The 25,624-nt window shown below is 39.5% G+C and overlaps 1 protein-coding gene across 2 annotated transcripts in view; it reads left to right on the top strand.

Annotated features, from left to right (window-relative positions):
- The window catches only part of LOC138307697 (F-box and WD repeat domain-containing 11-A-like), an 85,832-nt gene extending 60,863 nt beyond the window's left edge, over nucleotides 1–24,969 (top strand). For both annotated transcript variants that reach the window (XM_069248545.1, XM_069248536.1), the window contains 5 exons: nucleotides 17,926–18,039; nucleotides 18,210–18,332; nucleotides 18,572–18,756; nucleotides 19,284–19,385; nucleotides 20,916–24,969. In XM_069248545.1, the coding sequence (XP_069104646.1) occupies nucleotides 17,926–18,039; nucleotides 18,210–18,332; nucleotides 18,572–18,756; nucleotides 19,284–19,385; nucleotides 20,916–21,471 (1,080 nt within the window). In that variant the 3' untranslated portion in view covers nucleotides 21,472–24,969. The remainder of the gene's footprint in view (nucleotides 1–17,925; nucleotides 18,040–18,209; nucleotides 18,333–18,571; nucleotides 18,757–19,283; nucleotides 19,386–20,915) is intronic.
- The last annotated feature ends 655 nt before the right edge of the window (nucleotides 24,970–25,624 follow it).

The following is a 25,624-nucleotide window of genomic DNA, read 5'->3' as shown; positions in this document are numbered from 1 at the left end:
CCATAGGTTACTAAGCATAGGTACAGCTCACTGTACACTTAGTTGGTATACAGTTGTGCTTCTTTGTCTACTGGTCAGCGAGTCATACAATGGCACTGTTAGGTACAACTGACCATAGGTTACTAAGCATAGGTACAGCTCACTGTACACTTAGTCGGTGTACAGTTGTGCTTCTTTGTCTACTGGTCAGCGAGTCATACAATGGCACTATTAAGGTATAACTGACCATAGGTTACTAAGCATAGGTACAGCTCACTGTACACTTAGTTGGTATACAGTTGTGCTTCTTTGTCTACTGGTCAGCGAGTCATACAATGGCACTATTAGGTACAACTGACCATAGGTTACTAAGCATAGGTACAGCTCACTGTACACTTAGTTGGTATACAGTTGTGCTTCTTTGTCTACTGGTCAGCGAGTCATACAATGGCACTATTAAGGTACAACTGACCATAGGTTACTAAGCATAGGTACAGCTCACTGTACACTTAGTTGGTATACAGTTGTGCTTCTTTGTCTACTGGTCAGCGAGTCATACAATGGCACTATTAAGGTACAACTGACCATAGGTTACTAAGCATAGGTACAGCTCACTGTACACTTAGTGTCGTCCTATGGATGGCTGTGTTGGTCGAAATGACGACAAGGAGTAGGGTAGAAGCTTGTTGACGGCTTTTATTCAAAGTGTAGACAAGAGTTCTCACTTTCTCTCCCTCTCAAAGGTGGCCCTAGAGGAGGCGGTGACGTAGGTGTATGTGAGGCGGAAGTACCCAGTCTCAGTCTTATTCCCGTCTGATGTCCGTCTAATTTCAGTCTAGTTTCAGTCTCCGTCTGGTTTCAGTCTGACTGGGGCCTATTGCGGCCCTCTATTTATAATGATTGGGTACGTGACTGGTACACGTGCCGTTGGGACAATGCTTGCCCCAAAGGTTACCCAGCTCATCATAAACTGTCAAAATTTACTAATTTTAATTCAGAATACAGCCTTACCGGCGCCTGATGCAGGCTTAACAAAATAGAAATGTTTTGATTTTCTGACTGGACTTGGTTGAGGCTGGACAGAACCGCCTGTAATATGCACATTTTGAACAAACTATACTGCGCAGTTAAACAGGTGTGTGGACTACGCGATGTCCTGTCATTCCTTCCAGAACATTCCACGTAGTCCCTACCATACCCATACCTATTCGGTAACAATTAATTAATAAGTTGGTCACCTAGTTTAACACGTGCATAGACCGTGCGATGTCCTGCCATGCTTTCCAGAACATCCCACGTAGTCGCTACAAAGTAGGTGCCGTAACAATTTACTGATATTTCGGTCACCTAGTTTGGCCATGCCTTAAAACAACAACCTAACTCTGGCTGCAAACATAAATAAACAATCCCGTGTTACTGACCTTTAAATATACTACACATCAATACTAGGTCTAAGCAACACTATATACACCACAATAATGCACTATGAAATTAAACACAGCCTAATAAATATATACATGGTTGTTATTAAATAACTAATACTTGTACTCTTATAAAATACACTATAATTTAACTCAGCCCCGCGATCCACAATTATACACGGCTAACATGACAACTTCTGTCAAGGTTCAACAGGTACCCCACTTCCTGTTTACCTAGCGGGAATATTCAAATATCATATCTATTAATGATATTAATGGGAACTTTAAGCAGGGCTACTAGCCTGTCTATCTCTATAGGGTTACAATCATCTATCACCAATAATATCATTGGGGCTTAAGCAAGGCTACCAGCCTGCCTACCTCTATAGGGTTACAATCGCCCCTTTCTTCAAACAAGACAATATGTAAGGCATTTCTCAGAATGGCTTACATATTTCTTAACGCAAAGTATCAAGTATTATTAATATTTCAATTTACCACCGCCTCCTTTAAAAAAACAAAAACATTCCCTGAATAGTAACTAGTGGCCATTTCATTCATTTCTCCTTTCAACCTTCTTTCATTCGCATGCGTCATGCAGTATATTTTTAATTATCGCGAAGCTATCCTATTAAACGTTAAACTATTAAACTCTTTTACCTTAATGCACAATATGTACATGTAATATAAAGTCTTATTTACAGTCACAGTTCTATGGTCACAACATCATAAAGTTGGCGAGTAATTATATTTCACAGTTCGTCCATTGTAGTTCAAACATATTTCACATTTACTTCCATTGTAGTTCGAACATACAATGTATTTAACAGTCACTTCCATTGTGTAGTTCGAACATATTTCACAGTCACACAGTTCCATGGTAACTACATCGTTGAAAATAAGTAATATTATTTCACAGTCACGTCCATTTTAGTTTGAACCTATTTAACAGTCACCGCGTTCCATGGTAACTTCATCGTTAAAAATAATTCGTAATAATATGGCTGCTCCTATATAAAAATCCACAGTTTATCTCCACAGTTGCTGCTTATTTAATTACATCCAGAGCTTCTTTATGTTCTTAGGTCCGTCATCCACCACGGTTCTTGAAGAGGTCACATTTTGTCTAATCCGCATTAAGAAATTGTGATTTTTTTTTTTTAATTGATTAACGTTAATATCCAGACAAGAGTTGGTCTTGTTAACACCAAGACGTTTCCGTATTTAACCGAGACATTATATGTATATCTTTGTCTCGTAAGTATCTTTAATCGTTAAATATCAAGGCATAATGTTTCACCGGATCATTATCATTTCCTTCTTCACATTTAGACTTTGTCTTGTTACGACCAAGACGTTACTTTATATCTGTCTATGGAAGACTGAGCTCTTTTCTTAAGTCTGGGTATATTACACTTCGTACTCGGGTTGTAAAGGCAGTCTTGTTTACCCGATTCAATTCCTCCACTTCCTGATGGGGCAGTTACATCTGCCTCGGCGAAGTCAACGCCCTCAGGGTAATTTCCTGACATCAGTGTAGGTTTTTCTGTGTTTTCTTGTTCCTGGTGGATGAGTTCCTTGATGTATGTTGTCATCAATTCTTCTAAGGCTGTCATGTCTTCTGTGGATTGGTTACTTTTGAGTCTTTGCATGGGTCTTGAGGCTTGCGAGACACTCGACTCTGACTTTCCCCTTTTCACTGACCATTTACCTAACCTACATTTCTGACATTTATCCCTAATTCTCCTACGACATAAATATATCACTATAACAGCAACTACTACCACACCTACTATCGACAAGTAGGTCGAGAGGGGCAAATCAGATTCCATGGATTCAAGATCAAATGAATTGTCAAGTTCATTTATCAACTCATCAATGGGGATTTCCTTTATAGGCTTAAGTTTATGGGGTATCTTAATGTTTTTTACATTTGGTAGTCTTTGGGTCATTGGTTTCCAGAGTTCAATAGAGCCTACATAATAATTTGAAATCACCTGTTGAAAATGATCTGTTAGGTTATATTTACTCTCTGAATGATAATATGAGGGCAAGGTCATATATTCATTTGATGCAGAACAACCTTCCGCAAGGGATAAGGTGTCAATAGGGTATCTGGTCACCACAGTACCAGATTGGGCTTTATAGGGGCATTTCAGTGTAAAGGTCAAGGATCTATCATGGACAACTATCCATTGGCCATTGGTCAAATACTGGGCCATAGGGGAAGTGTTTGTATTTTGTACTACTGTAGTACAATATTTAACTAAATTATTGGTCCAATTCATAAAAAGATTAACAATACATTTCTTATTTCCCATTATAGTATACATTGGACTACGAAACCTGCAGTAGTTTTTAACGCTATTTACACATTGATTCATCTCATCAATTGTCATTGTAACCAATTGTGTTTTCGCTTCATTGATTGCAAGAGCTTCTGCTTCTAATTTATAAGTCGCCAAAATATTTGTTTGATTCGATCCAAGGTACGGAAGAGGAAGGTTATGTGCTCGGTACACAGCAAACTTGCCAATCATGTCTATTAATGGAATGGAAATAACTACAATAAGGCTATCAGTACTAATAAGTGTCGTACAGGTCACTGTCTTATAAAATTCCCAAAGGTCAGTTTCCGGGTCAAAAGGTACTCTTACACCTGGGTCAAGTTTGCTTTCTACTTCTATAAGGAGTTCGTACAAGTCTGGGGGTGAAATGACTGAAGGGCTTAAATGTCCTAGAGATAGCATATTGATCTGAAGTTTCAAATGATTAAGATAATCTCTAGCTAATCCAACTAATTCCTTTGCTTCACTAAGGGCCCTGTCGATCTTAGTGTATGTACTTAAATATTCATCAATATCTTGTATTGCTTCTGTTAAATTTAGAGCTATGCTTCTTAGATTCTCTAAGGTATCAATCACGTCATTTATATTCCTTCTATTATCAGTGATTTGCCCTTGTGCAGCATGAATTATTGTTAAGCTTTCCCTTACTGCATGCTGAAGTTTGACTTGATTACGTCTTAAGAGGTTTACGTTAGTTTTGATTGTATTGATATCACCTTCATCTAAAGTACCAAACAGGAAATTCAGTGCTTTACCTATTATAGGAATTAAAGCTCTTTTAGTTCTGGCTTGATGTAGTGTCCTAATGTCGGTAAGTTCTGACTGAAGAAAGTCTTGTGTATTTCTTAAATTTTCAACTTCATGGTTCAGTATTATAAGGTTGTTATTAAGACCTAATCTCGTTCTAGATGTTTCATGGTGTTTTATTGACTCTGCTAGGATGCTTTTAGTTATTTCTGACAGACTAGTATTTAACTTTCTAAGAACTTCTTCGTAAGGATTAAGATTAAGAACAAAAGCTACAAGCCATTTTGATCTAGTTGATGTTACATCAGCAACTTTCTCAAATATTACATTTTGTCTTATTACTGTACTAGTGCTTAAACTTAATATGGTCAGGAAAAGAAACACGGTTAGAAATGAACTGCGCATCTTGACAATTTCTTTTTACCTGTAAATTCAATAAGAAAATACGTTTAAATCTGGTTTCTTGAGTAATTCATCCAATTCGGCTAATTCCTTCTTAAGACCTGGAAAGGGTATGAATGGGGTATCTAAGGTAAATCTAACAAGGAATGAATATTTTCGCCAGAATTTTATCATTGACGGTAAGATGGTAACGCTGGCTGTTCCTTCTTGTATTTCTTTGATTTGATAAAGTCTATACATTTTTGTATAGTGTCTTAACTCTAAATGGAAATCGTTTTTAGCAACTGACTTGGAAGCCTGTGCTATCCTACTAAACTTCATTATTAATTGTCTAACAGCATATGATATGTCCATTGCCTCCTTTATATCTTTTAACAAAGGGTCATTAGATTCATCATGTCTTAACACATTGACAGGTGGCCAAGTTTTACACTTTGTAATTTGGCGATTGGGTCTTGAAGATTTGTTTTGCTTACTTGAAGCTCTAACCTTAGGGGTAACTACCAATCGTGGCTGTGGCTTAGAGGGCGACTTATTTAATGCTTTAGGCCGTCTTGTGCAACTTGGGGCATGTATACTATATCTTGGCCCGAGCGTTAGACTCGTTATTATTGAAGATTCTTTCCTACCCGTGGGTTCCCTGTCGCTTACTTTCATCCAATTAAACTGGCTATTCAGGGAAATCTTAGGGGGTCCACGTTTATCCATTTTTTTTTAACTTTAACTATTTAATGAACTCTAAATCATGTTATCTAGTACTTCTTCTTCTAATTTCCTTTTGCGCGTTATTTGTATTGCCTTCCTCAATTCTTTCATTACTTTTATCAGACTTGGTCTTAAGTTTCGTTCATATTCGAATCCACTTAAAATGAGTATTGCTGTTCGCCTAATTTTCCTATCTACTCTAACTAATTCTCTAAGTTCCTTTTTAATTGCTATTCTATCAGGGTGTTTAGCTTCTTCAATTCTTAAAAATAGTAAGATTTTTTCTACAATAGAGGGTGCCCTAATTTGTATCATCTGTATTAGATTACATAATTCTTCAGGTTTATTTCGGTCCGCCATAAGGGTTTTCGGAGTCCTATTTTCCTGAAATGATAAGAAAACGATTCACTCTTGAATCTCGTTATTGATCACGAAGAAAATATTTCAGACATTTTTAGGTCATCTGACCCGAAGGGTCAGGATGACCTATAGTCGTCATGTTTCGTCCGTCGTCGTCCGCCGTCCGCCGTCCGCCGTGCGCCGTGCGCCGTGCGCCGTCCGCCGTGCGTTAACATTTCACATTTTGAACTTCTTCTCAAGTTCTACCGGTGCGATTTAGCTGAAACTTGCATGAAATGATCGTGACATGGTCCCGACAAAGTGTTGTTATTTTTCGGGTCGATCTGAAATCCAAGATGGCCGCCACAGCCGCCATCTTGAAAAAACATTTTGAACTTCTTCTCAAGTTCTACCGGTGCGATTTGGCTGAAACTTGCATGAAATGATCCTGACATGGTCCCGACAAAGTGTTGTTATTTTTCGGGTCGATCTGAAATCCAAGATGGCCGCCACAGCCGCCATCTTGAAAACACATTTTGAACTTCTTCTCAAGTTCTACCAGTGCAATTTGGCTGAAACTTGCATGAAATGATCCTGACATGGTCCCGACAAAGTGTTGTTATTTTTCGGGTCGATCTGAAATCCAAGATGGCCGCCAGAGCCGCCATCTTGAAAACACATTTTGAACTTCTTCTCAAGTTCTACCGGTGCAATTTGGCTGAATACTTGCATGAAATGATCATGACATGGTCCCGACAAAGTGTTGTTATTTTTCGGGTCGATCCGAAATCCAAGATGGCCGCCACAGCCGCCATCTTGAAAACACATTTTGAACTTCTTCTCAAGTTCTACCAGTGCGATTTGGCTGAAACTTGCATTAAATGATCCTGACATGGTCCCGACAAAGTGTTGTTATTTTTCGGGTCGATCTGAAATCCAAGATGGCCGCCACAGCCGCCATCTTGAAAACACATTTTGAACTTCTTCTCAAGTTCTACCAGTGCGATTTGGCTGAAACTTGCATGAAATGATCCTGACATGGTCCCGACAAAGTGTGGTTATTTTTCGGGTCGATCCAAAATCCAAGATGGCAGCCACAGCCGCCATCTTGAAAACACATTTTGAACTTCTTCTCCAAGTTCTATTAGTGCCATTTGGCTGAAACTTGCATGAAATGATCCTGACATGGTCCCGACAAAGTGTTGTTATTTTTCGGGTCGATCCAAAATCCAACATGGCCGCCACAGCCGCCATCTTGAAAACACATTTTGAACTTCTTCTCAAGTTCTACCGGTGCGATTTGGCTGAAACTTGCATGAAATGATCCTGACATGGTCCCGACAAAGTGTTGTTATTTTTCGGGTCGATCTGAAATCCAAGATGGCCGCCACAGCCGCCATCTTGAAAACACATTTTGAACTTCTTCTCAAGTTCTACCAGTGCGATTTGGCTGAAACTTGCATGAAATGATCCTGACATGGTCCCGACAAAGTGTTGTTATTTTTCGGGTCGATCTGAAATCCAAGATGGCCACCACAGCTGCCATCTTGAAAACACATTTTGAACTTCTTCTCAAGTTCTATTAGAGCGATTTGGCTGAAACTTGCATGAAATGATCCTGACATGGTCCCGACAAAGTGTTGTTATTTTTCGGGTCTATCCAAAATCCAAGATGGCCGCCACAGCTTCCATCTTGAAAACACATTTTGAACTTCTTCTCAAGTTCTACCTGTGCGATTTGGCTGAAACTTGCATGAAATGATCCTGACATGGTCCTGACAAAGTGTTGTTTTTCGGGTTGATCTGAAATCCAAGATGGCCGCCACAGCCGCCATCTTGAAAACACATTTTCAACTTCTTCTCAAGTTCTACCAGTGCGATTTGGCTGAAACTTGCATGAAATGATCCTGACATGGTCCTGACAAAGTGACCCCATATGTAATTAATTTTACTATTGCCAAGGTAGTCAGATGACCGTTGTGGCCCTTTGGGCCTCTTGTTTAAATAGCTCCGGATCACGAAGAAAATATCTCAGGCATTTTCTTGATAATGCTAAATTTTTCTCAGAGTCTTTTGATATGTTTCCCTTAACTTCCTCTGTCTGATTCTTAGAATCTACATCTTTTCTATTGGGGAGCCCGTCATCTTGATATGGCTTATCTACTGCAGTGGAGATTTGGGGCGTAACTTCATTTGCTAATTTATTTACCGCATCAATCTCCATGTCATCAGCAGTACAACCTGTCTCAGACGCATCATCAACATCGTCAACTGTCTGAGTGTCAGCGTTATTGTTTTCTTTTAACTTACCTTTCAATTGTGATAAAGGTATAAGTTCATCATCTGAATCAATAGGACTAGCTTTGTCCAATTCTCGAGTCCGGAGCCTTTGTCTTAGCTCCATTAACGGAATATCATCCTCAGAGTCCGAATCTGACCTTTCTTGTCTTCTATATCTTATGACTCTTTTTAAGGATGTTTCCTCCTCAGACTCCTCTGAACTGCTCTCAGGGGGAACTACATATGTCGATTTCCTTAAAGGTCGACCTATATTATCTTTGGGCAACTCCCATTCATCAACATTTGCTAATCGTAAATGCCTCGCGTGTGTCTTCGTGACTTCACCTGTAAGCTGGTTTCTTACCTTAAAACTTACTGGTCCAGTTTGCTCAATAATCCTATAGTAAGGTGTCCATTTATTGTCCAGTTTTGAGGTACGCTTATGGTTTCTTATGTAAACCGGATCTCCTGTCTTAAGATTCTCGTCTTTACAGTTCCTATCAGCGAGTTTCTTCTGTTTCTTCTTCGCTTGCTTCATGTGTCTATGCACTAGAACAAAGGACTTATGTTGCTGCTCTAAGGCGATCTTGTGTAACTCTTCACCGGCATACCGCCGTCTTGGCTTTAAGATTGTGTCCAAGGGGAGTACTACATCGCGGTTATAAAGCAGGAAGAAAGGCGAAGCCTTTGTTACCTCACTGGTATGAAATCTTACTGCGGCCAATACTTGGTTCAAGAAAAGATCCCACGTGTTAACGTTTTCTTTGATCTTCTTGGCCAAAATGTCTACCATCGTTCTATGAAATCTCTCCACTTTTCCATTTGACTGAGGGCAATAATAAGAAGTGGTAACATGGTGGATATTCAATGCTTCTAGTGTCTCCTTTACTGATCTAGCGATATTCTCTGAACCGTTATCTGTAACCAGTTCTAATACGCTACCATATCTTGGGAATAGTTCTTCCAAGATAAGATGTACAATGTTTGCTGCTGATTTGTCAGGGACTGGAAATGCTTCCGGAAAGCCAGAGTAAACATCTATGAACGACACGATGTATTTGTTTCCTGATAATGTCTGGGGGTAAGGGCCTGACAAATCCATTGCTACCTTAGCAAAAGGGTATGGGGGTATCTGGCTGTCTTGAAGAGGAGGATGAGGGTTACTGTGACTTCTTGTCTGACAAGTCACACACTTTTCAATGTGTTGGTGAACCTTCTTGTATAACAAAGGAAAATAATACTTCTTTCTTATTACGTCATATGTTTTGTCAACTGCCATATGACCTAGGAAATCATGATACTGTCTTATCACCATTCCTTCAAGTTCCTTCGGAATGTAAAGTCTCAAGACCGGGTCATCTGATTCCGCGTTTGACAGATAATACACTAAGTTATCTACAACCAAGAAGCGCTCCTCCTCACTCTTGGTTGCTTGTCCATTACAAAGTCTAAGTTTCAGCTTTGATATGTCTTCGTCATTGTCTTGAGTTTTTCTTATGTCTATGTCTTTAGGGAGATCCATATGAGGTTTAACAATATCGTCTGGAGTATCAACTGTACTACTGACAAAGTCTCTTGGCTTAAATTTGTTAGAGTTGAGAGCTCCAATCTCTAAGGCTCTGTCATCTACGTCCAAGACATCATGAATGTCTTTAGTTTCCTGGTTTTCTCCTTGCTTATCCTCAGCTTCTTCCGCTGTATCTGTTGGTAGTCGCGATAGTAAGTCCGCGCAACAATTAAATCTACCTTCAATATATTCTACCTTACAATTATAAGACGCTACAGTAAGGGACCATAAGGAGAGTTTCTTATTCAATGTCTTCTTGTCTGAGAATATGTAAGAAAGTGGGCGATGGTCCGTTCTTATTACAAAGGAACTGTTGTGTAAGTAGTTATCAAGCTTCTGAAGAGCATATACCACAGCAAAAGCTTCCTTCTCTATCACAGACCACCTACGCTGTGTTGGGCTAAGCTTATGTGACAAGTAATAAAGTGGCATTTCTTCACCTTCCTTTGTCTTCTGTGTAAGACAAGCTCCTATGCATGTGTCTGATGCATCTGTATAAAGCACATATGGTAGGTTTGGGTCTGGGTATGCTAGTAGAGGTACTACTGTAAGACTTTCTTTAAGATAGTCAAATGACTTCTGACATTCTTCAGTCCATTTGAACCTAGCATACTTCTTGGTTAGTTCTGTAAGACATTCCGCTATTTTTGAGAAGTTGGGGATGTGCTTCCTGTAGTAACCGCACATTCCAATGAATGCTCTTACATCTCTTACGCAAGTAGGGGTTGGTAAGGCCCTAATAGCTTCAACTTTCTTTTGGTCTGGCTTTACACCTTTGTCCGTAATCATAAAGCCAAGATATTCCGTCTCTTTCTTGAAGAAAGTGCATTTCTTAAGCTTTAGTTTGAGTCCATGTTGTCTTAATTTGTTGAAGACTATCTGTAAGTGTTTCAGGTGTTCTTCAGCTGTCCTACTGTAAATTATGACATCATCAAGGTAAGCCGTGGCGAATTGTTCGCATCCTTGTAAGACAATATTCATCAGTTCTTGGAAGACAGCAGGGGCGTTACTTAGTCCGAAAGGCATTCTGTTGAACTGGAATAGTCCTTTGTGACAGGCAAAAGCTGTCTTTTGTTTACTTTCCTCGTCGAGTTCTACTTGCCAATATCCACTTTTCAAATCTAATGTAGTGAAATGTTTTGAGTGTCCTAGGAGGGTCAAAATGTCATCTATCAAAGGAAGAGGTACTGACATCGGGGTAACGATCTTATTTAAACTCCTGAAATCTACACACATTCTCTTACTTCCATCTTTCTTATCAACTACAACTAAGCCAAAACTCCAGGGACTTCTAGACCTATCTATGACCTTTGCCTTTAACATCTCGTCAATAGCTTCGTCCACTACTTGACGTTTCTTCAGGGGTGTCCTGTAAGGTCGGTTCTTAATTGGTTTGTGATCTCCTGTTTCTATATGCATCTTAACTGTCTTTGTATGTCCAAGCTGAGAATCCTTTTTGGCGAATAGATCCTTGTTTCTTCTTAATATCTTTAGTGTCTCAGCACTGTACTCGTCTGGTACATCTACCTCCTTAAAGTTTTCTTCGTCTTTGTCATCGTCTTTTGTCGCAGTTATACTTGAAATGTCTTTGTCTTCTAAGGCCTGTGCTTTGCCTACTACACTTCCTCGTTTTAGGTTAATCGTTCTGTTTGTTTGGTTAAGTATCAAGATAGGTATCTTGCGAGGGTTCGTGACCTTTGTTACACCGTTTTGTAAGGTCAAACCAGGTTCATCATATATACAAGTGTCATTTGCTGATATCTCTAAGAGCTTTGATCCTGGTATCTTAAAAGTTCTTGGGAGTCTTACCTGACATACCGTTGCCGTTTGCGGTCTTAACAATGTCTTGTGGGTGGTCCTTATTATTGAGGCAATATGTATGTCAAGGTCAAAATACATTCTAACGCCATTTTGTTTAAGAAAATCTAAACCAAGGATGCAGTTTCTGTTCATGCCATCAACAACATAAAATTTATGTCTTAAGGTCAAATGTGTTATTTGTAATGAAATGTCTGCTGAACCTATTACCTTGAGCGGTGTACTGCTGACGGATTGGAGAGTCATGCTTTCTTTTCTTAGTCGTGGTTTATTCGGTAACATCTTAAAAATTCTATTGCTGATTATGGAAACCTCAGCACCTGTGTCTAAGAGAGCTCTTAATTTTTGTTTACCTATTTTTATCACAGTTGTACTTGGGTTACCCGATATTTCTATTTTCTTAGACACATGCTTCTTATTTCTTTTCAACCTCGCCCCATCGGTTTCCTTATGAAGCGAGGTCCTTAGTTTAACGGCCTACCTTTTCTATTTAATTGGGGACAGTTCTTTCTTATGTGACCTTCTTCATTACATTGAAAACATCTGAATTGTGATCTTTGTTTATTTGGACCTAATGACTGCACTTGTGGGGGGTTCTGAGTTTGCACTCTGTTACATGTACTATACGACCTATTTTGAGTTTGGTTATGATATCTGCTATTGTCTGAATACCTATTTCTAGGGGCTCTATTAAGGGGTGCCTGCCTCTGTGTTTCCCTAAAACTATTTCTGTCTTGTACTGGGCGTGGTCTATGTCTCATGATATTGTTCTGTCTACATTTATAACACTGTCTCTGTCTGGTGTGGTCAATGTCCATTGGTACTTCTCGCCTCGTGTTAGTTTCGTTATGTCTAAGGTTAAAGTAGGTGTCTTGCGTAGGGGCTACCTGAGGGTCATATACATGTTCCTGTCTTGGCCTTAAGACCATGGCATTGTCATTATTCATGTCTTGTCTTAGATTGAACCTTTTCCTAAGGTTCTGTTCGCGCATAGCTATATGTACCGCCCTCTCTAATGTGTCTGGGTCCTCGCGCATAACCTTCATTTTAACATAGTCGAAATGCAACCCATCACAAAAGGCGTTAACTAATTGTCTTTGAACAATGCCCTTTTCACATTCCTGGGCATCAGGATACGCGTCTTCTGCTACTTGCAGGAGTCGTTCAACGTATATCTGGACGCTTTCGTCCTGTTTCTGTATCGTTTTACGTAATAAGGCCATAGCTTGATGCGAATCTGTTATGTCAGCGAATCTTTGCTTGAGGAGTTTCTTAAGGTCCTCCCAAGACAGATCTCCCTCTAAATCGTCTAAATATCGTTTGATAAAATCCCCTACTGAACCTACACTTGTTTGATACGCTATTTTAGGGATTTCCTTGTCATCTAGCCCTACTAATTTCGCGTATTTTTCTATTTCTTTTATCCAGGTCTTGAATTGAGTGGGGTCTCACCCTCAAATGACCTAACGACCTGGAAAACTCCCTGTGCTGTCATAGCTGCAGAGAAGTTCTTAAAATGTTGTGCCATGTTTCTGAACACTACCTCACTATCGTCCTGAGCAATATTCTGATCTGGGGGCATATTTTGATTTTGTTCTGTCTGTGTTAGACCTGCCATACGCTCAGTTAATTGGGCCATGTCTACATCTAAATTGAGAGACATTTTTTTTTTTAAATATTGCCAAAAATATGTATACTGACAGTACCTGGTTTCTAACTAACCAAATTATACCACTAAATACCTAATACAACATTAAAAATGGTCAGCTACTAGAGGTACTAATCAAAGTAGAGAAAGTTCGCTTACCTTTAGCCGTCTGTTTCTTCGTCTTCAGGTTCTTTCTTTTCTTCTTTATATTGAAGAGCCTGGTCATGCAGCACCAAATAACATAACCCCTTACCCCACCTTGTCGTCCTATGGATGGCTGTGTTGGTCGAAATGACGACAAGGAGTAGGGTAGAAGCTTGTTGACGGCTTTTATTCAAAGTGTAGACAAGAGTTCTCACTTTCTCTCCCTCTCAAAGGTGGCCCTAGAGGAGGCGGTGACGTAGGTGTATGTGAGGCGGAAGTACCCAGTCTCAGTCTTATTCCCGTCTGATGTCCGTCTAATTTCAGTCTAGTTTCAGTCTCCGTCTGGTTTCAGTCTGACTGGGGCCTATTGCGGCCCTCTATTTATAATGATTGGGTACGTGACTGGTACACGTGCCGTTGGGACAATGCTTGCCCCAAAGGTTACCCAGCTCATCATAAACTGTCAAAATTTACTAATTTTAATTCAGAATACAGCCTTACCGGCGCCTGATGCAGGCTTAACAAAATAGAAATGTTTTGATTTTCTGACTGGACTTGGTTGAGGCTGGACAGAACCGCCTGATAATATGCACATTTTGAACAAACTATACTGCGCAGTTAAACAGGTGTGTGGACTACGCGATGTCCTGTCATTCCTTCCAGAACATTCCACGTAGTCCCTACCATACCCATACCTATTCGGTAACAATTAATTAATAAGTTGGTCACCTAGTTTAACACGTGCATAGACCGTGCGATGTCCTGCCATGCTTTCCAGAACATCCCACGTAGTCGCTACAAAGTAGGTGCCGTAACAATTTACTGATATTTCGGTCACCTAGTTTGGCCATGCCTTAAAACAACAACCTAACTCTGGCTGCAAACATAAATAAACAATCCCGTGTTACTGACCTTTAAATATACTACACATCAATACTAGGTCTAAGCAACACTATATACACCACAATAATGCACTATGAAATTAAACACAGCCTAATAAATATATACATGGTTGTTATTAAATAACTAATACTTGTACTCTTATAAAATACACTATAATTTAACTCAGCCCCGCGATCCACAATTATACACGGCTAACATGACAACTTCTGTCAAGGTTCAACAGGTACCCCACTTCCTGTTTACCTAGCGGGAATATTCAAATATCATATCTATTAATGATATTCATGGGGACTTAAGCAGGGCTACTAGCCTGTCTATCTCTATAGGGTTACAATCATATATCACCAATAATATCATTGGGGCTTAAGCAAGGCTACCAGCCTGCCTACCTCTATAGGGTTACATTAGTCGGTGTACAGTTGTGCTTCTTTGTCTACTGGTCAGCGAGTCATACAATGGCACTATTAGGTACAACTGACCATAGGTTACTAAGCATAGGTACAGCTCACTGTACACTTAGTTGGTATACAGTTGTGCTTCTTTGTCTACTGGTCAGCGAGTCATACAATGGCACTATTAAGGTACAACTGACCATAGGTTACTAAGCATAGGTACAGCTCACTGTACACTTAGTTGGTATACAGTTGTGCTTCTTTGTCTACTGGTCAGCGAGTCATACAATGGCACTGTTAGGTACAACTGACCATAGGTTACTAAGCATAGGTACAGCTCACTGTACACTTAGTCGGTGTACAGTTGTGCTTCTTTGTCTACTGGTCAGCGAGTCATACAATGGCACTATTAAGGTATAACTGACCATAGGTTACTAAGCATAGGTACAGCTCACTGTACACTTAGTTGGTATACAGTTGTGCTTCTTTGTCTACTGGTCAGCGAGTCATACAATGGCACTGTTAGGTACAACTGACCATAGGTTACTAAGCATAGGTACAGCTCACTGTACACTTAGTTGGTATACAGTTGTGCTTCTTTGTCTACTGGTCAGCGAGTCATACAATGGCACTATTAAGGTACAACTGACCATAGGTTACTAAGCATAGGTACAGCTCACTGTACACTTAGTCGGTGTACAGTTGTGCTTCTTTGTCTACTGGTCAGCGAGTCATACGATGGCACTATTAGGTACAACTGACCATAGGTTACTAAGCATAGGTACAGCTCACTGTACACTTAGTTGGTATACAGTTGTGCTTCTTTGTCTACTGGTCAGCGAGTCATACAATGGCACTATTAAGGTACAACTGACCATAGGTTACTAAGCATAGGTACAGCTCACTGTACACTTAGTTGGTATACAGTTGTGCTTCTTTGTCTACTGGTCAGCGAGTCATACAATGGCACTGTTAGGTACAACTGACCATAGGTTACTAAGCATAGGTACAGCTCACTGTACACTTAGTCGGTGTACAGTTGTGCTTCTTTGTCTACTGGTCAGCGAGTCATACAATGGCACTATTAAGGTACAACTGACCATAGGTTACTAAGCATAGGTACAGCTCACTGTACACTTAGTTGGTATACAGTTGTGCTTCTTTGTCTACTGGTCAGCGAGTCATACAATGGCACTATTAGGTACAACTGACCATAGGTTACTAAGCATAGGTACAGCTCACTGTACACTTAGTCGGTGTACAGTTGTGCTTCTTTGTCTACTGGTCAGCGAGTCATACAATGGCACTATTAAGGTACAACTGACCATAGGTTACTAAGCATAGGTACAGCTCACTGTACACTTAGTTGGTATACAGTTGTGCTTCTTTGTCTACTGGTCAGCGAGTCATACAATGGCACTATTAAGGTACAACTGACCATAGGTTACTAAGCATAGGTACAGCTCACTGTACACTTAGTCGGTGTACAGTTGTGCTTCTTTGTCTACTGGTCAGCGAGTCATACAATGGCACTATTAGGTACAACTGACCATAGGTTACTAAGCATAGGTACAGCTCACTGTACACTTAGTTGGTATACAGTTGTGCTTCTTTGTCTACTGGTCAGCGAGTCATACAATGGCACTATTAAGGTACAACTGACCATAGGTTACTAAGCATAGGTACAGCTCACTGTACACTTAGTTGGTATACAGTTGTGCTTCTTTGTCTACTGGTCAGCGAGTCATACAATGGCACTGTTAGGTACAACTGACCATAGGTTACTAAGCATAGGTACAGCTCACTGTACACTTAGTCGGTGTACAGTTGTGCTTCTTTGTCTACTGGTCAGCGAGTCATACAATGGCACTATTAAGGTATAACTGACCATAGGTTACTAAGCATAGGTACAGCTCACTGTACACTTAGTTGGTATACAGTTGTGCTTCTTTGTCTACTGGTCAGCGAGTCATACAATGGCACTATTAGGTACAACTGACCATAGGTTACTAAGCATAGGTACAGCTCACTGTACACTTAGTTGGTATACAGTTGTGCTTCTTTGTCTACTGGTCAGCGAGTCATACAATGGCACTATTAAGGTACAACTGACCATAGGTTACTAAGCATAGGTACAGCTCACTGTACACTTAGTTGGTATACAGTTGTGCTTCTTTGTCTACTGGTCAGCGAGTCATACAATGGCACTATTAAGGTACAACTGACCATAGGTTACTAAGCATAGGTACAGCTCACTGTACACTTAGTCGGTGTACAGTTGTGCTTCTTTGTCTACTGGTCAGCGAGTCATACAATGGCACTATTAGGTACAACTGACCATAGGTTACTAAGCATAGGTACAGCTCACTGTACACTTAGTTGGTATACAGTTGTGCTTCTTTGTCTACTGGTCAGCGAGTCATACAATGGCACTATTAAGGTACAACTGACCATAGGTTACTAAGCATAGGTACAGCTCACTGTACACTTAGTTGGTATACAGTTGTGCTTCTTTGTCGCTACTGGTCAGCGAGTCATACAATGGCACTGTTAGGTACAACTGACCATAGGTTACTAAGCATAGGTACAGCTCACTGTACACTTAGTCGGTGTACAGTTGTGCTTCTTTGTCTACTGGTCAGCGAGTCATACAATGGCACTATTAGGTACAACTGACCATAGGTTACTAAGCATAGGTACAGCTCACTGTACACTTAGTTGGTATACAGTTGTGCTTCTTTGTCTACTGGTCAGCGAGTCATACAATGGCACTATTAAGGTACAACTGACCATAGGTTACTAAGCATAGGTACAGCTCACTGTACACTTAGTTGGTATACAGTTGTGCTTCTTTGTCTACTGGTCAGCGAGTCATACAATGGCACTGTTAGGTACAACTGACCATAGGTTACTAAGCATAGGTACAGCTCACTGTACACTTAGTTGGTATACAGTTGTGCTTGTTTGTCTACTGGTCAGCGAGTCATACAATGGCACTATTAGGTACAACTGACCATAGGTTACTAAGCATAGGTACAGCTCACTGTACACTTAGTCGGTGTACAGTTGTGCTTTTATGTCTCTAGAACTAACTTTCTGTAATGAGAAGCATTACATTGTACAGATGTTTGATACAAGTTTGTGCAACAGAGAATAAAAAAAACATTGTCTGTAATATGTTGGATGATCATAATAGAGTGTTCATAACATATTCTGTTATCCTTGATACCAGGTATGGAACCTTCGTACAGGAAGTACTGTTAGGACTTTACTAGCCCACGACGGTCCAGTGTGGGCCATGGTCAGACATAACAACATCTTAGTGACTGCCTCTCAGGACAAAACTGTAAGTCAGGCTTGTTTTTCTTTATTGTCTCAACAGCTAGCTTTATCTCCCTGGTATAAGTCTCCATTACCAGAAATTTGGATAACTAAATGCAACTGAAAGAAATTCTAGATTGTGTGTTGAGTAGCTCCATCAAATCTAACTTTTTACCAGCTATCCTTTTATTTCAGGCCAAAATCTGGGACATATCCCGATGTTACCTGATACATAACTTGTACGGCCATACAGAGGCTGTGTTTGCGGTCGACCTTAGTGAGGACGGAGCCCTCACGATCACTGGCTCAGCAGACCGAGTAAGTCATTGGTACTTTTCAAGTGTCATTACATTGTACTTTATATCTCCCAACTACTCAATCTCTTTTATATGTGCCTAGCTTACCAATTCATTTCATGATTTATCAAAATATTTTGGTTTACATATCTCAGGTAGATTTCAACATGAGTGAAAACCTGAGGTTTAACAATATTCATCCATATTCACCCAATCAAATGACCTGTACCTTGCTTATATAATGCTGTTTGTACCAATCAGACGCTGCGTATCTGGGACACTGTGACAGGAGAACAGAAGAAGATGATTTGGGTTAGCCAGAGTACCTCTATCATGGCGGTTAGTTACAGTAAGGGATACGTGGCCTGTAGTTATGGGGAGACCATCTGTCTGTACCGACTGGAACGGCCAAAACTGATGAAAACTTACCAGGAACACGAAAAAAGGTCTGTAACAGAAAAGCTGTGAAACGTATTGTAACCCAAGACATTTTGTTAGTTATCCCCTGCCCAACGAAGTTTCCGGAGCATAACTCTAAAACCAGCAGAGATATTTCCACGAAACTTCATAGACACATTCTTTTTATGGTCTAGTAGTACCTTTTGCTATTTTTAGGTTTTCATTTTTTGCACTTTTTCCGTTACCATGGAAACATTGCTGAAAATATCATGGTAAATGGTAAATGTTACTTTGCAAAACTCCACCCATCTTTGTGTATATAGTCTAATATAAATGTCAAGGCTGTATACCTGATTCAACAATTGCAGCCCTGCTCTACTAGACAAGCTATACAATATCTTTGCATATGCTCACATAGAATAAGAAAACAAGTGTCATTGACCCTTTTAGGGATGAGGTAGGAGATCCCAACCCTTGGGATAAGATCCTTAAGCTGTCAAAGAGTCTGCAAAGCCTCTTACCCCAATATTCAATAAGTTCATTAATTGTCTAATTTTCTTGATGTCTAATTTAGAATAGAGACCCTGGAGCTACAGATGAAGGATACTCAGGAGGTGACGGGTACAATAATTAGTGCTGGGCAGGACGGGATGGTCAAGTACTGGAATATACAACAGTAAGTGTCCGGTCAAATACTGGAATATACAACAGTAAGTGTGTGGTCAAGTACTGGAATATACAACAGTAAGTGTCTGGTCAAGTACTGGAATATACAACAGTAATTGTCTGGTAGTACTGAATCCATGTGTTGTCAAGTACTGGAATATACAACAGTAAGTGTCTGGTCAAGTACTGGAATATACAACAGTAAGTGTCTGGTCAAGTACTGGAATATACAACAGTAAGTGTCTGGTCAAGTACTGGAATATACAACAGTAAGTGTCTGGTCAAGTACTGAATTACTGGAAGTACTAATATACAACAGTAAGTGTCTGGTCAAGTACTGGAATATACAACAGTAAGTGTCTGGTCAAGTACTGGAATATACAACAGTAAGTGTCTGGTCAAGTACTGGAATATACAACAGTAAGTGTCTGGTCAAGTACTGGAATATACAACAGTAAGTGTCTGGTCAAGTACTGGAATATACAACAGTAAGTGTCTGGTCAAGTACTGGAATATACAACAGTAAGTGTCTGGTCAAGTACTGGAATATACAACAGTAAGTGTCTGGTCAAGTACTGGAATATACAACAGTAAGTGTCTGGTCAAGTACTGGAATATACCACAATAAGTGTCCAGTCAAGTACTGGAATATACAACAGTAAGTGTCTGGTCAAGTACTGGAATATACAACAGTAAGTGTCTGGTCAAGTACTGGAATATACAACAGTAAGTGTCTGGTCAAGTACTGGAATATACAACAGTAGTGTCTGGTCAAGTACTGGAATTACACATAAGTGTCTGGTCAAGTACTGGAATATACAACAGTAAGTGTCTGGTCAAGTACTGGAATATACAACAGTAAGTGTCTGGTCAAGTACTGGAATATACACAGTTGTCAAGTACTGGAATATACAACAGTAAGTGTCTGGTCAAGTACTGGAATATACAACAGTAAGTGTCTGGTCAAGTACTGGAATATACAACAGTAAGTGTCTGGTCAAGTACTGGAATATACAACAGTAAGTGTCTGGTCAAGTACTGGAATATACAACAGTAAGTGTCTGGTCAAGTACTGGAATATACAACAGTAAGTGTCTGGTCAAGTACTGGAATATACAACAGTAAGTGTCTGGTCAAGTACTGGAATATACAACAGTAAGTGTCTGGTCAAGTACTGGAATATACAACAGTAAGTGTCTGGTCAAGTACTGGAATATACAACAGTAAGTGTCTGGTCAAGTACTGGAATATACAACAGTAAGTGTCTGGTCAAGTACTGGAATATACAACAGTAAGTGTTGGTATAGGGCTACAGTTAGACACCTCCGTAAACTTCATTTAATCAGTCAATGTATAGAAGAACTTGATTTTCATGCTCCTACAAAGTTAGGAGACATATCATACGACATCCAACAGATAGAGTAATACTTAATTTAATGAGTAAATGTTTTAGGAAATGGAGGTCACTTGATAAAACACTATAATTTGTAATTACGTGGAAGTCTTTATATTACATGTGGATGATTTCTTTTGTCAACAGGAATACAAGTGTTCGGACCTTTAAAGGACATGTGGGTTCAGTTAAAAGTATTCGCTTTGATGAGCTTCGAATAGCCACTGGTGCCAAAGATAAGATTAGAATCTGGGATTTTACTTACCAGGAAAAGAAAGAGACTATAAACCAAGGCGTTGATGATGAAAGTTTTTTCTCAAAATCTCCATCCAAAGATATTCATGGCATTTCTGCAGGTTCCAATCAAGGCAAAGAGTTTCCTGGAACTCCAAAATCTGTAAAAGTCAAAGTTCTTCATGGAACTCCTGAAAACACACCACGGGAAAAAGAAAAATCATCTGGTTCACCAAGAGGAAAAAATAAAAACGTGGTTAAGCCTAAAGGTTCAAAGGAAAATTCTAAAGTATCTAAAGAAGCAAGTTCTAAAGGTTCTAAAGAAACTTCCGACGTCCATAAAACACATCAGGTGGCAGAGAGTAAGACAATGAAAAGTCCAAGAGAATCTAAAGAAAAGTCTGAAGTAGCCACGCCCACATTACGGGTTAGGACTTGTCTCCCCGAGGTCATTGTGACAGAAAGTTGATGATGGCGCTTTCTCTGCAAGGTTATAGTTACAGAAAGTTGATGATGGGGCTCTCTCTGCAAGGTCATAGTTACAGAAAGTTGATGATGGCGCCTCTCTGCAAGGTCATAGTTACAGAAAGTTGATGATGGTGCTCCCTCTGTGTATTATAAGGGGAGATAACTAGTTTCACAGTTTGTTTCTGTCACTGTTATGTTGATGTGGGATTTTCCAAATTAAATCTTCCTGGGAGTGCTCCTTGTATATGCTACAAAATCAAATACAATGTTTGCTTTCAACAGATATATTATTTTAAAGACTGCATATATAATATAGCGACTATGTTTTCTCTAATCATGTAGTTTTGAAGGTTAGAATAAAATATTTTTTTTTGCATTAAAATATGAATTTGCAAAGCGATCTGTGATATTGACATGTATGTGACATATCTGTAAACTCTATATTTAAACATTTATTTGTGTTCATGCTGTTTCATGTTGCAATAGATGTCTTCCTGTGAAATTTAAATCACCTGGAGTTATATGTCTGTCAATCTTCTGGTGTTAATTTATTATATTTTAAATATTAAATTCACAATAACTATATATTTAATGAAATTGTACATTTTCTAGAGTGAAAATTTCTAGGACATTTTAAATATACGTTTCACAATATCTCTTTATTAATTGCACAATATTTTTTTTAAATTGTTTTAGATTAAGTAGAGCCGTATTAGCTTTGCTGCTTGGTTACAGTTTTACAGTCCTGCTGAGTCACATCTCAGCTGGTCAATGTTAACCATAAAGAGCCACATATCTCCGCTGGTTAGAATTTTAGCCAATCAGTGAACTTTAGATCTACTGGTAGATGTTTAGCCAAGTTACCTTGAGATACATATAACCAAACCTGTTAGCTGAAACTGCATGGACACGGTAACCTTGAGATACATACAACCAAACATCATTAACAAAAACTGGACACAGTAACCTTGAGATACATACAACCAAACCTCGCTAACTCAAACTGGACACAGTAACCTTGAGATACATACAACTTAAACCTCGCTAACTGAAATTGAACACAGTAACCTTGAGATTCATACAACCAAACCTTGCTAACTGAAACTGGACACAGTAACCTTGAGATTCATACAACCAAACCTTGCTAACTGAAATTGAACACAGTAACCTTGAGATACATACAACCAAACCTTGCTAGCTGAAACTTGACACAGTAACCTTGAGATACATACAACCAAACCTCGCTAACTGAAACTGGACACGGTAACCTTGAGATACATACAACCAAACCTCGCTAACTGAAACTGGACACAGTAACCTTGAGATACATACAACTAAACCTCGCTAACTGAAACTGGACACAGTAACCTTGAGATACATACAACCAAACCTTGCTAACTGGAACTGGACACAGTAACCTTGAGATACATACAACCAAACCTCGCTAACTGAAACTGGACACAGTAACCTTGAGATACATACAACCAAACCTCACTAACTGAAATTTGGCATTCGTTAGATCTCTCTTCCTGTATGTAACAGACTTGGTTGTACTCTCTTCCTGTATGTAATAGACTGGTTGTGAGTGCTAGGCTAGCATTCGTTAGATTTCTCTTCCTGTATGTAACAGACTTGGTTGTGAGTGCTAGGCTAGCATTCGTTAGATCTCTCTTCCCGTATGTAACAGACTTGGTTGTGAGTGCTAGGCTAGCATTCGTTAGATCTCTCTTCCTGTATGTAACAGACTTGGTTGTGATTGCAAGGCTAGCATTCCTTAGATCTCTCTTCCTGTATGTAACAGACTTGGTTGTGAGTGCTAGGCTAGCATTCGTTAGATCTCTCTTCCTGTACGTAACAGACTTGGTTGTGAGTGCTAGGCTAGCATTCGTTAGATCTCTCTTCCTGTATGTAATAGACTGGTCGTGAGTGCTAGGCTAGCATTCGTTAGATCTCTCTTCCTGTATGTAATAGACTGGTTGTGAGTGCTAGGCTAGCATTCGTTAGATCTCTCTTCCTGTATGTAACAGACTTGGTTGTGAGTGCTAGGCTAGCATTCGTTAGATCTCTCTTCCTGTATGTAATAGACTGGTTGTGAGTGCTAGCCTAGCATTCGTTAGATCTCTCTTCCTGTATGTAATAGACTGGTTGTGAGTGCTAGGCTAGCATTCGTTAGATCTCTCTTCCTGTATGTAATAGACTTGGTTGTGAGTGCTAGGCTAGCATTCGTTAGATCTCTCTTCCTGTATGTAACAGACTTGGTTGTGATTGCAAGGCTAGCATTCGTTAGATCTCTCTTCCTGTATGTAACAGACTTGGTTGTGAGTGCTAGGCTAGCATTCGTTAGATCTCTCTTCCTGTACGTAACAGACTTGGTTGTGAGTGCTAGGCTAGCATTCGTTAGATCTCTCTTCCTGTATGTAATAGACTGGTCGTGAGTGCTAGGCTAGCATTCGTTAGATCTCTCTTCCTGTATGTAATAGACTGGTTGTGAGTGCTAGGCTAGCATTCGTTAGATCTCTCTTCCTGTATGTAACAGACTTGGTTGTGAGTGCTAGGCTAGCATTCGTTAGATCTCTCTTCCTGTATGTAATAGACTGGTTGTGAGTGCTAGCCTAGCATTCGTTAGATTTCTCTTCCTGTATGTAATAGACTGGTTGTGAGTGCAAGGCTAGCATTCGTTAGATCTCTCTTCCTGTATGTAATAGACTGGTTGTGAGTGCAAGGCTAGCATTCGTTAGATCTCTCTTCCTGTACGTAACAGACTGGTTGTGAGTGCTAGGCTAGCATTCGTTAGATCTCTCTTCCTGTATGTAACAGACTTGGTTGTGAGTGCTAGGCTAGCATTCGTTAGATTTCTCTTCCTGTATGTAATAGACTGGTTGTGAGTGCTAGGCTAGCATTCGTTAGATCTCTCTTCCTGTATGTAACAGACTGGTTGTGAGTGCTAGGCTAGCATTCGTTAGATCTCTTCCTGTACGTAACAGACTGGTTGTGAGTGCTAGGCTAGCATTCGTTAGATTTCTCTTCCTGTACGTAATAGACTGGTTGTGAGTGCTAGGCTAGCATTCGTTAGATCTCTCTTCCTGTATGTAATAGACTGGTTGTGAGTGCTAGGCTAGCATTCGTTAGATTTCTCTTCCTGTACGTAATAGACTGGTTGTGAGTGCTAGGCTAGCATTCGTTAGATCTCTCTTCCTGTATGTAATAGACTGGTTGCGAGTGCTAGGCTAGCATTCGTTAGATTTCTCTTCCATATCAGCATTATAGTGATGATCTTGCCAAATGTCTTTCATCTTTACATGTATACTGTATTTACAAAACTGTATTTCAAAGAATATTTCACTGATATTTATTTATATACTGTTATATGTCATCATATTCTGGAACCAATAAAATTTGTCCTCACATTGCTTTTAGTGTTTCTGTCAAGAAACATGTGCATGAACGATATTTAAATATAATGAATAACAAACAAACTCTAAATATATTTAGCAAGCTATTTGCGATGAAATATGGTGAACCAAAACGTCGACAATTGACTCTAATTCTCTACACAGCTTTAAAAAGTTAATAACTTCCAATATGTAGGCCCCAGTGATTCGTTGGAAGATCTGCTCACTAATTTTAAACAGATTTCTAATCATCAGAGCAATGTCATCTAACAATTATTTTCTAATTAGATCCTTTTTTGTATGATATATATAGTTCCTATACAATTTAAAACTTTGTACTTATAATGCTGTATGTCCTGGAAATAAGCGTTCTCATCCATCTCACTATACAGCTAAATTTACCTTGATATCTTACAACAAATAACCTTCTAACTTGTCTGGAACACGAAGTTACTTGCTACAATTATTATTTTTTATAGTCACTAGTAAAAATAAAGCATTAAAACACAGCTTGTACAGTAGATATTTAATCAATGTTACCGATACTGAACAAATATGGAAAATTTCATGATTTCAATGAGACAGTATTTGTCGTTAACTTTTTCTTCAGCAAATACAATTACAGTCCACAAATATCTTGATTGACATGAATATGAATGTTTGACTCACTAACCAAACCTTATTAAAACCCACGGTAATTTTGTCATCACTTGTTTTATCTGTAGAACTAAAGACTTTAATACTGATTGGTCATTCTCCTTC

Source organism: Argopecten irradians, chromosome 1 (genome assembly GCF_041381155.1).
Source record: "Argopecten irradians isolate NY chromosome 1, Ai_NY, whole genome shotgun sequence".
Lineage (NCBI taxonomy): Eukaryota > Metazoa > Mollusca > Bivalvia > Pectinida > Pectinidae > Argopecten > Argopecten irradians.
The sequence above is the reverse complement of the archived record's forward strand: the minus strand, read 5'-3'. Positions and strand labels throughout refer to the sequence as shown.